Here is a 12,081-nt window from a genome sequence, read left to right as displayed (position 1 = left end):
CAGTATCAAAACCCTTACTAAAGTCAAGATATACTATGTCTGCCACATCCCCCCATCCACAAGGCTTGTTATCTTGTCAAAAAAAGCTATTGGGTTGATTGGACACTATTTGATCTTGACAAATCCATGTTGACTGTTACTTATCTCTTATTATCTTCCAGGTGTTTTCAAATTGATTGCTTGATTATTTGCTCCATTATCTTTCTGGTTACTGAAGTTAAGCTGACTAGTCTGAAATTCCCAGGGTTGTCTTTATTCTCCTTTTTATAGACTGGCATTATCCATCCCTCCTTTTCTGCTGTTATTGCAAAGCATGGTGCGTGCTGGGGCGTGTCAGCTACCACCAATACTCATTAGCATATGAAGCTGATCTGTTGAGTGTTAGTATTTATAACTTCTATGTGATGTTTTGCAACATTTCATTTTCTATTATTTTACTTACTATGGGATATAAAGTCATAAACAAGAAACTTTGCAAAACTGTGCCAAATTGTTCACAAATGGGACTTACGGGACTCTCCATCAGCCAGCTCCATGCTCTAATGTTGTTCCATATTAAGTATGCTGAGGTTCAGAATGAGTGTATTCTGAATCAGAGTAGAATGAGGGCCAGTTGGCCATTACTTATATAGCTCTATAACGGACAGAAATGTTAATTTGAGATTTATGTGCTGAATGACGCACTTAGCCCTGCTATTTATATATTTAGAACAGATGAAATACACTTCGTTTCTTAGGTCACTGAGAAATCAGACATTATCTTTGCCTCTGAAAGTGCATAGAACTCACTTAAATGCCTTTGAAAATCAATGTATTTTGAGAGACAAGGTGGGTGAGGATTACCTAACCCACCTTGTATCTCTAATATCATGTGACCAACACAGCTACAACTACACTGCATATAGTACTGTATTTTGAGACAGTTTGATCTTAGCATATTTTTTCTTATTTTCTCTTCCTTGATTTATACTGCTATTTATACTGCTAGGGACAGTTTTATTAAAAATAGCCTTTGCTTTTAAAACTTCACCTTTTTCTTCTTTTTGGTACAAACAGAGACATATGAAGTTCAGCTGAGCAATAAGGGCAGATGAGCTCAAATAATAAACAAATAAGGAAATTACATACCATATCTAAATAGAATTGCTTCCAAAAGCAATTTTCTCAGTTTTCGAGAGATATCAATGAGTCTTTACAGCCAAGATTTTCAGGGGACTTTCAGAATGATTTGAATTATTGCAGGACTGGCACAGAGTAAGCATACTTCAACTGTTGATGGTGTTGAAATGGCTTTTGATGGAGGTGATAAAATAGAGCATCTTATTAGTAGATATCAGGGCTCTCATGTCGTCTCCAAACCAAGGTACCCTGAAAAAATAGTGAGGTCTTAGTCGATACACAGTCTCTCCTCTCAGAGCTGTGGGTCAGACTCACATCAGCTCTTACAAAACGTTAGGGAATAGCCAAACACAGTTCTAGCTTTGTAAATAGCAGCTGGAAAGAGAGAGTTTGTGCTGGCTTTGAATGCTGCCATATCTATTTGTGAGTAATATTCAGCATGCTTTTTGATTGATTTCCCCACAGGATAATAAATTGGACTGAAACACAAATTTCTCCATGTTACTGTGTCTTACAGAAAACCATGTAAATTTGATTTTCTTTATTATATTACTGTTTTCAAGCTTTCTGTTGTATCCTTTTACCCATAAAGGTGGCCCTATGAAGTCAGGATTAAGACCCACAACCAGGATAGTAAAGGGAGGCTTGCACTACAGCTGGTTATTCTGTGAAAAAATAGGATTTCAGTGTTTAATGCTATAATTAATTACAGCACCTTTCATAGTTCAGCTTCACTTGGAAAATGTTTTCAAACATATGTTAAAAATGCCCTAAATACAATAATGATTTTTTGTATGCTGTTCAAACCATGAATGCTTCTATGCATCTTACAAAAAGTAATTAAACCCAGAAAATTCAAGTATGTGAACTATCTTTTAAACTTGCTGTTATGTTAATTATAGTTCTTCCCTAAGTACAGCAGCTTTGAGAGAATCAACAGAAGCCTTTTCTGAGCATCTGAAGTCATTCAAGATCAGATTTCTAATATGAAAAACAGAATTTTTATTTGCTATTAAATCATCAAGAACAGTGGCAATGTTCCACCGTCAGTCTTAAAAGATCACAAAAATTTCAAGACTTTGCACTCATTCTTTCTAATGTAAACACCAGCCTTCATGTCACATTTAAGACTGCAGAGTGACTAATACACTATATTGGACAGATGAATTTGGTGAAATAGAAAAGTGTCCTTTATATTAGGTAGTCCTTTCAGTCGGATTAGCTTTTACATCAGACAAGCTTAAAATAGAATCTATTCACTTTCATATTTCACTTCTCTTAAAGTGTAGTCATACTCTAAAATCAGTCACTGTAAAAATTGTATCACAGGATTGCACATTTGTGTCAGTGATTCCAGACAATTTTTTTTCACTTTACTTATAAATTGAAGTAAATAAGTTTATAAGTAACACATTTTTTTTCCCTAAATGTGACCCCTGCACATTGTCTGGGTTCAGCTTTTCTGGCTCAGCACATCATCACCCATAATAATTAGAACTTTGGTTAATCATCCTTTTCACAATGTACAATAGTATGCAGTTTAGTTTCTCTTAGTTATATTGACTCTGCAAAAATAAAAAGTAAATAAGCAGATGAGATTCAGAAAGCATATAAGGAGCATATCTGTTGAGTAACAAGATGTAATTTCTATGTACTGGTAGTTACTCTCCTGACATCACTACACTTTAAGTAGGTGTAGCAATGATTAGAAAAGGCACACCCTGTTGGAAAAACATCATAAGTTCTACTGACTCCCTCACTTCTCCAGAATAATAAAAATGGCCCCTCTGCTGTTTCTTGTAAACCACTGTTTTCCTATCCAGTGGCCCACATAAGTTCTACCTGCAGGCTATGTGATAGAAACCTAGTCACCAGGTTACATTTGATGATCTTGAACCTTCATTTATATTTTTCCCCATTCTTGTTTATCACCACTATAACAGTTCAGAACATGGTTCATTTAGCTAGAAAATGAAAATGAAAAGTTGCTGGAATTATTTGAAACTTGTGACAGAATGGAGCAAATATTGTCTCAAAGTATAGAAGGAAAGTACTTTAGCTATATCTTTAAATAATGCATTTATGACAATATACTTGAGTCTTTGGTAAGATCCACAAATCTCTGCACTGTAACAAATTGTCTATTGAAGATCAGTTTGATGTACAAATTCAATATAACATGGCTGCATGTGTACAGACACCATGGTTATGAGTGGAAATTCAACCTGGGACCTGTATCAAGAGTACAAATCCCTGCTACTTGAGCAAAATGAATTAACTCAGGGCTTGCCGTAACAGTATGTTAGTGCACACCAACTGGGGCGTAAATTCTAGTGGGTGGGCACCAGCGTGTCGCATGCTGACTGATTTGTGTGGACCCTGCTGGCATGCACTAACAGTTCCTTAGTGCATGTAGGTATAGCCTGTACTATGTTAAGGTGCACTAGAGAATTGTAGTGTCCGCTAGCAGTGTCCACAATACACTGGTATGCACAAGAACTTACACCCCAGTTGGTGTGCACTAACACACCATGTAGACAGACAAGCCCTCAGTCAGCTGTGAGTAATTAGCATGCTGTTATAGTCACAAGGATCAGCCACTAGAGAGAGACAGGATCACCTGCACTGCACCAAGGTACTTAACAATGCAAGTAGATATATGTGGTAATTCTTGTTTCTCAGAACACGATAGCAGCATTGACAGAGGCTTGTTTTTGCTTAGCCTTTTTAAGCTGGAAACCTTTTCTGTAATTGTGGTAGACTAGCTTTAATACATATTATCTAAGTATGCAGTACGCATGGGATAATTTTATTGTCTAAAATATGCTTGTTTCGAATCTGGTGGCTTTTAGGCTTTGAGATTCTGTTGGAGCCAGTATAGCACTGAAATAGCATAATGTATATTGGGCTAATAGCCATTCTGTCCTTCATGAAGAATGACATTTCCAGGTCCTGTAGAAGAAAGTGTGTGAAAGTTGCTATAACAATAATGTAAACATTCTAGATAAAAGTCACACTATGACTAAGACATTCATCTGTGATCTTACAGGGAGTCACAGATACATTGTGCCAGGAAGACGTGTGCAGATCTCATATTCTGTTGCAACTGCTAATTTCACTGAGAGAACGATTTATTGTTCTAGGGTAATTAGAGGGGATTGGTCGGGCTTTTAGACTGACAAACTAATGTCCACACAGGTCCTCAAGGACTCTGGACCAACTTGGCTTATTGAAAGAAATATGGCTCATTATCTTTTTATAAATTTTAATAAAGCTATTAGACAAACAAAATATTAAAAAAAAATCAAGAGAACATATTACCAAACCTAAACTATTACTAATAATACTAAACTAAAATTAAAGAAATACGACTATTAAATCAAGATAAAATTACCACATTAGTATCAATATTGGTTTGGAAATAAATAAATTAGTTCAATCACCAAATTAATACAACAGATAATTCTTATAATATTCTAAGAAGGCTCTAAGGATGTGGCTGTCTGTTTGGTTATAAATCCCAACTAAAGAATTTTACTAAGTCAGTCAAATACTGAAACCGAATGATCTAATGTCTGAACCACAATTTCAGAGTCAATTACAAAGCTTCCTCCTTAGATTTCAATTCTTGTGTGATGAGTAACCCTTTTCATCCCTCTCCTGTGCAGAGAAATTACAATACAGGCCTTAAAAGAGCCCTTTGACAAGCAGAAGTTTGCCAATCTTGTTTGGCAGTTCACAGCTGCCAGCTTTAAATTCTTAGGACCCACTGAAGACAAAACATGCTTTATTTCATGAGTATTTTTAAGAGGCTTTGTTTTATGGCATGGAGAAACTTGGGGAACTCTCTTTCTGGTGCCTTTCTTGTATGGACTTTATGGGTGATGCTACACAGTTGCACACATACAACCACACCCTAAGTTTATAGAATAAAAGGGTTGGGACATATGCAAGCTAATACAAACAAAAGACAAGAATGAAAATGGAAGAACATGAAAACAGGGGAATTCTGAACTCTTCAGCTTCTGTGGTTTTCTGGGCTCATACGAAATAGGAGCTGGAACTGTGGTTGAGGAGCCAGATAATGATAATGCTGACACAGCACTTCTTGTTAGTGGGTTTTCTTCGGGTGCAGGGAGAGACTGTCCGCAGACTGGCGTAGCTTGTTTGTTGATGACGGAGTGATTAGTTTCAGGATTCTGGAAGGTCAGTCTTCTCTCAGTTGGCTCATTGACCTAGAAGGCTTCTTGGCCCCACCCTTCATTCTTATGCTTTTGAGCATTGCTCACTCTGTCTTCCAGTGCCACCTTCCAAAGCGTTCCGAAAAGTCAGGTGCTATTTAGATGATCTTCAGCAAACATCAAACGGGAAAAGTCTCACTTACGCCAGCAAGTTTTAAAAGATTTCACTTTTATGTAGCACAGAAGCTGTAAGTCTGCAGTTCTCCCCAAAATATACAAATACAGAACAGGAGACTACTTTTGAGGAAGTTGACATGGCCTTTTCTGAGGTCTCTTGAGATGTATTATGTCACCAGTTTACAAAATTTCAGCACAAAGTAAAAAATTGATTTAAATAACCCTAGCAACCTAACAGCCCCTCAACATTCATCCATCAGCAAATTTAAAAATAAATTGGACAGCTTATGACTAGATGTTGTAATTATTTCGCAAACAAAACAATTTAGTAATCTTTATATTGAGGAGCTAGGACATAAGTCAAACAGCTTGTTTCTGAAAGTTTTCATTTTGATGGAAAAAAGATTAAAGCTTATCAGAATAAAGCTTAACCATATTAAAATAAATGTTCAAGTTTAAAATGAAGTCTGTATTCCCATCTGTGCTACTTCTCTTGCATCATATCTCTGCAGTCTTTGTAACATTCTGTTTGACTAACTAGGTGTTCTAGGAGTCTCATCTCATTTAGCAATTTAATCTAATTCTGCGCACCTACCCAACTAGTTGGAACAGAGAAAAGCTAATAATTATGTTGGAATCTGCACCTCCAGAACAAAGAAAGATGCCAAGTGGATTCTGAATTTGTATATTTTGTTTCAAGGAATGCTAGTAACCACTTCAGAAGTGAATTGATGAGCTCTCCCACTTCACTGTTTTTTGCTATTATGTGGGAAACATAGGTTCAGATTCTTATTCCATGAGAGAAGAAATTGCATTGTCTCCCTGCAGCAATTCCCCTTTGACCAATATAGAAATAAAATTGATGACCTTAGAAAGAATTATTATTTAGCCCTCCTCACCCGGATTGGCAGGTCGCTAATACAGGCCTTCTGTAAGCATTAATCATAGGGAATCCTGGGGATGAAAAGGTGATCTTTTTGTGCAACATTGATTTCTGTCTAGGGTGGGTCAATGCCTAACGTGGATGTAGTCCTTCTAATCCCTCACAAAGGTCCATTTTACAGCTGTCTTACTTCAATCACCTGGGCAGGCTTCTTATGACACATTTATGATGCCTGTATTGACTTTAAAGCACTCTTTGGCAGTATCAAATATCATGTCTTTTGGGGAGTTGATGCTGTTGGAATTTTTGAAAAACATCTGTTGTCAATGAAGCAGCTGCGTGAAGGAAGTGAATGTTGTCAGATTCAAGGACTGCGGTACAAACTGGCTCAATTTTGAATGTCTTTAAAGAACAGTGTATGAAAGGATTTCAGCTAGTCTAATCAGCCTTGATTTCATTTTTTTTTATCACAATATACAAAGTTTTGGTGCAATCTGTGCCATCTGCGCTTATTTCTATAGTAATAATAGTCCCCATTTGTTTTTGGTGATTGCATTATGATCATCATTGGGGTTCCCTTAAGTTGTTGGCAGATAAAACCATGAATATATAGGTTTTTGGGTCAACTGAAGAAGGAAAAAATTAGTGATGCCATTAATTTTGAAGTCTAAAACTTAGATGGTCAGTTCAGTGATCAGTTTAATGAAGGTCATTTTGTCTTAGTGTTTTCTAGACTTTTGAAAGATGAGCCCCTTTCTCTGGAAAATGAAGCCAGTTGTTCCCTACCACATGGTTTTAAAGGCACACAAGTCTTAATATATACATTTTCAGTTCCTCCTTCGTTAGTCCTTAATTCTTCCTCTGCCCCTAAAGGGCACAACCCATACTTTGGGAAATGCTGGTGTAGATCTTTTCTTACATGCTCTGAACAGCAGTGATATAGTTGACAATGTTGATATTTCAAGTATCATTAAAATCTGAGTTAGCACTCACTGAAATAAATGTCAGTTCACACTTCAGAGCTATTGTTATGGGATAGGCTCTCTACAAACTCAGATATTTGTTTCTGAACTGATTTTACTGGCTTTATGTTTTGAAGGCTTTCTTTGCAGTCATAAGAGCTTGAGACCTACAATTTTGAAATAAAAACAAACTCAGAAGAATAAGACAGAGACCTGAACGTGTTGCACCTTTCAGCTAGTCTTTCATGCTTCTCTCATAGGGGAGCACTGACCTGTCATTCAGGGATGTTTGCCATTTGCTTATCAGTATTAACATACTACCTCCGGTACTTGCTCTGTTCCCTTCCGCTTCCACATTTGGAAGAATCAAAAGTATGCTTTGGCATCAGAGATGCTTTGTATGCTGTGCCGTTTAGCCCTCTGAAATGTGGCATGCAGTGTTACAGGGGAGCCAGAAACAAGACCGTGGATCTGAAAATCTCTCTCCCCTACAAGATAGTCGGTGCTGAAGTCTATAGATTGGGCTCATCTGATACCCTCTTTATTTTAGTGTGTACTGTGGTAATAGAATTGTTCATATAAATAACCTTTAACATACATGATATACTTTGCCAGTGTAACATGCAAATAAAATATTTGTATACAACATTGTGTGCATGTAAAATATTTGTGCACTGAAGGCAGTGTAAACAAAAGCGTAATCTTCTTTACCCATGTTTCATGAACTAGTTGGGACTGAGGAATTCATAAAATCAAAAACTTTATAAAATTGAATATCTCAAAATGGCAGTAGTGAATAAGTTGCAGTGTGATGCATCATTTTCTTTTTGTCCTTCAAACCACTGAAGGCATCAACATGTGAAGGGATGCCACTGTTGTTACATGATTCTGCCACCTCCTGCTGGTTGGGAAATATGGTTCATTTAATTAGTTGTTCATAACGTTGGTGTTCTAGTATATTCTAATATCTTGAGCAGATGTGTTCATTTTTAATTGTGCTGTAGGTTCACTACAGTGAGTATTTCAGTATGCTTGCAGCTTGGGGGCAGAAATCATGCTGTTCTAGATGCCTAAAAAATAGCTAGAATTTAAAGGGATGGGTTCAGGAAGTAGAAGTAGATTCAGAGGGGAGGTCTTTTGAGAGATTTAAGATTATTAGAAATAAAGAATTGTTACAGCTATAGTCATGAAGCAGTCTCTTATATTTTTGCAGTAAACTGGCAAGTGGCCTACAGATTTGGATTGCAACTATCCAGGGTAGAGTAAAAAGTGATGTGGCTAATATGCATTAAGGTCAGCAATTAATGTCTTGGTGTGTGCATGTCATGTATATACCATAATAGAGTTAATAGTACATCAGAAATTAAAGTTGCTTTGAATTGTGATGTTAAATGGTTTTATCTGATAACAAATGTAGTAAGGTATCTATTATTCTGCTGAGTTCAGGACTAAAGTTTGTAAAATGTTCATAGATTCATAGAATTTAAGCCCAAAGGAACCACTGTGGTCATCTGATCTGACATCCTGCATAACATAAGCAATTTAATTTCACCCAGTAATTCCAGCATCAAGCTCATATCTAGGGGTCGAGCTAGACCATGCTTTTTAGAAAGGATTCGAGTCTTCAGGTAATGGAGAATCAAATTATAACCCTGGGTAAATTGTTCTAATGGTTAATTATCCATTCTTACTGTTAAGAATTTGCACCTTATTCCTAGCCTGCTTCAGTAAGCTTCAGCTTCCAGGCATTAGATCTTATGGGCTTTTTTCTGCTAGATTAAAAACCAGTGTATTATCTATAATCTTCTCTCATGTAGGTACTAACAGGTGGTGATCAAATCACCTCTTAATCTTTTCTTGGATATACTAAATAGATTGAGCTTTTTTAAGTCTTTCTCTATGATTGTCATTCATTTTGAGAGAAAATACCCAAGTTGGTTCCTGAAATGTTTTGTCTTCTAAGAAAACTGGAGTACCAAGACAGAGGCAGTTACACTGAGTTTTGCCTTTGCAGTGGGTAGAGAGCAAATCATGGTTCCCTGGGAAGACCAATCTACAATATTTCTCCAGTTCTGTAAAATGCTACAGATGAAAGAAAAAGTCAGAATATAGAACAGACTTGTTGTGTTGATGAAACAGACCTGTATCTACTTGGAGTTCTTATTCCTGTATTGCTTGAAATCCTAATTTGTAAAGAATGTTGGTATCCTATTATTATAACTTGGATTTTTGTTTATTTAAGATGACAAACTTTGAATGTCTGTATTATTCAGAAGAGAGAGGAAATGCGTGAATGTTAAATAATTTATTTTGAAAAATCAGCTTATTTCCACTGTTCAGCATCAAAAAAATCCATGTTTTTGTATATAGAACCTAATGTTTGACATCAGCCCATACAGGAAATTTAACTTCTTAATAGTACCAATCATTACTTTGATTATTGTGGTCCATTATCTATTGTTATATCCAGAATTTTTCACGAGCACCCTAGTTGTTCACTGCATACATTTTATCAAGTTTTTGAACTTTTATGCTGGAAAATTGGTGTCTTGAAATTGGTATGTTTGCAGTTCCTTAGCTGTCTAGTCATTTGTCATCTGGGATACATTTATACCATTTGAAGCAAGGAGTAGCTCATCCCACCTACACTGCTAAGAACTAAGTCTACAATATGGAAACTATCAGTGTGCTTATAGGCTTGTCTAGGAATACCAGAAGGTAATGGCACCAGTGTACTAATAGAGTGTATTAGAATGCTAAATATGATGGGAGACATGTAGATACTAGCTTATATTTCAGCAACAGCTTTTTTGATGTTAAATTATGAGTTAATAATTTATCACAATGTAAAAATTGAAATTCCAATTGTAACTTTGTCTTAGGTAAAGAACAGTCTTCACTAGAGCTGAACATGCTTCCAGTGGCAGCAGCTCCACTCTCTGTGTTCAGCAAAGAATCCAATTCCTCAAAACACAGTGATCATCACCATCACCACCACCATGAGCACAAGAAAAAGAAGAAAAAGCATAAACATAAGCATAAGCATAAACATAAACATGACAGCAAAGAAAAAGAGAAGGAGCCCTTCACTTTCTCCAACAGCCCAGCCAGTGGACGGTCCATTCGCTCTCCATCACTTTCGGACTGAAGGGAGCACTTCTAGAACTCAACCCAGAGCATTCACAGAGCATTTAGAAGGATGTATATAACTAAAGCCTCTATCTTTTTCTATGAAAATAGGAAAGCATGAATTGCCTTAGCAATTCAGAAACTGTGTCACAATCCAAATTTGAAACATTCTATTTGTATATTCAGGAGTTGAACTGAACTGGATTCAAAAAAATATTTTATGGTTCTGAGTCAGATTCTTTTCCCCTGTTCTTTCTCCCCAGCTCCCACTCATTTTCCCTTTTAAACAAAGAAAACAGCTCTTTATATAAGGACCCCATGTCTACTGGCAACCCCCTGAACATCATGCTGTCCATGTGTACTGCCAGACTCAATTATGTTTTATGCCTTTGATGAATGTTACGAGGCAAAGTATGTTTTAAACAGAAGCCAACTGCCAGACCTCTGATGAAGCACTGTTTCCAAGACAGTATTGTATAACCAAGCATAGACCTCCTGAGAAGACAAAGGCTTTCCTATAATCTTCTTCAGTTGAGCTATTTCTTGCTTTAACCATTGCAATGTAATGTCAGAGTTTTAAAAATAGTACATAGAATATTTGCCTTTTTCAGATACTAAACTCTTAAAGTTCCAAGCTTCTTTTAAGCTGCAGATTTTTATTATGGACACGACCCTTTGAATATAATCGCATTCTGCAATTATGTTTCTGTAATTTTAGCAGAAAAACTTAATGCATGTTTTGCCCTTAATCAGGCTTTTAAAATACAATAAAATTTGTAAATTATTTTGGCAAAGGCAGTTTTTTCATTAAGTAAGATGAAATTGGAAAAAACGACTTTTGCTGAAATTAAAAACATTTTGGAAATCTGTATACATTAAAAAATATACTCCTGTTAAAGTGAATTTACTTGGGAAGTATCTACAATGTCAGTTCATGAATCTACAGGAAAAAATATATTGCTGCATTAACCTAGGTCTGAGACTTTAAAAGTTGAGTGAATTCAGATGTCTTTAGCTATGATTTATGCAGTCTGGTTATGCTAATTCACTCAGCCAATATTTTGTTTTAAAACTTCAGTTTTTTAAATTTTTGGCAATACAAGTAAAACCATCACTGCTTCTTTTTATATTTTCTCCTTAGTTGTACGTAGAGGTAGGGTTGGTTTTTTTTTTGTTTTTATTTTCATGTACCAGTTTACTACTGTTGGGTGGATTTTGCATCTTATTCAGCTTTCTGTTATAAAATGGTTGTATTTAGGTTAAATAGTTTATTTTCAAATGTTTTTGTTAAAGGACTCCTGAGAGAATGAATGATGCTACATCTAGGAAAAAAGTGTTCAAAAATGCCCAAGAAGGATTTTTTTTAAAACCAGCCTGTTTCCCCCCCTACCTCTCCTGCCCAATAAACACTTTTATATGAAATACCTGCTGTTGGATCTTGTCATATTATTGGTGTGTGCTGTTGAACAGAAACAAATTATCTGCATTCTATAGGAAAACAATGCATCAAGAAGCAGGAGGTAAGAGGGAAAAAGCAGACAGTCCTTAATGTGGGTTTCTTTTAGGCCTTACCTATGAGACTTTAAAATTATATTGCTGTTACAGGCTTTGGAGAGCTGGTGTTGTAAAT

At 36.2% G+C, this 12,081-nt stretch overlaps 1 protein-coding gene across 4 annotated transcripts in view; it reads left to right on the top strand.

Moving 5' to 3' along the window:
- Positions 1 to 11,878, top strand: part of TAF2 (TATA-box binding protein associated factor 2) — a 112,481-nt gene extending 100,603 nt beyond the window's left edge. For 3 of the 4 annotated variants that reach the window (XM_030553746.1, XM_030553748.1, XM_030553749.1), the window contains one exon: positions 10,205 to 11,878. In XM_030553746.1, the coding sequence (XP_030409606.1) occupies positions 10,205 to 10,470 (266 nt within the window). In that variant the 3' untranslated portion in view covers positions 10,471 to 11,878. Of the gene's footprint in view, positions 1 to 8,535; positions 8,637 to 10,204 lie in introns of those variants that run through there. The other variant, XM_030553747.1, reaches the window with a different exon arrangement.
- Positions 11,879 to 12,081: the final 203 nt, after the last annotated feature.

This window comes from Gopherus evgoodei, chromosome 2, assembly GCF_007399415.2.
Source record: "Gopherus evgoodei ecotype Sinaloan lineage chromosome 2, rGopEvg1_v1.p, whole genome shotgun sequence".
NCBI lineage: Eukaryota > Metazoa > Chordata > Testudines > Testudinidae > Gopherus > Gopherus evgoodei.
This window is presented reverse-complemented; position numbering and strand designations above follow the sequence as displayed.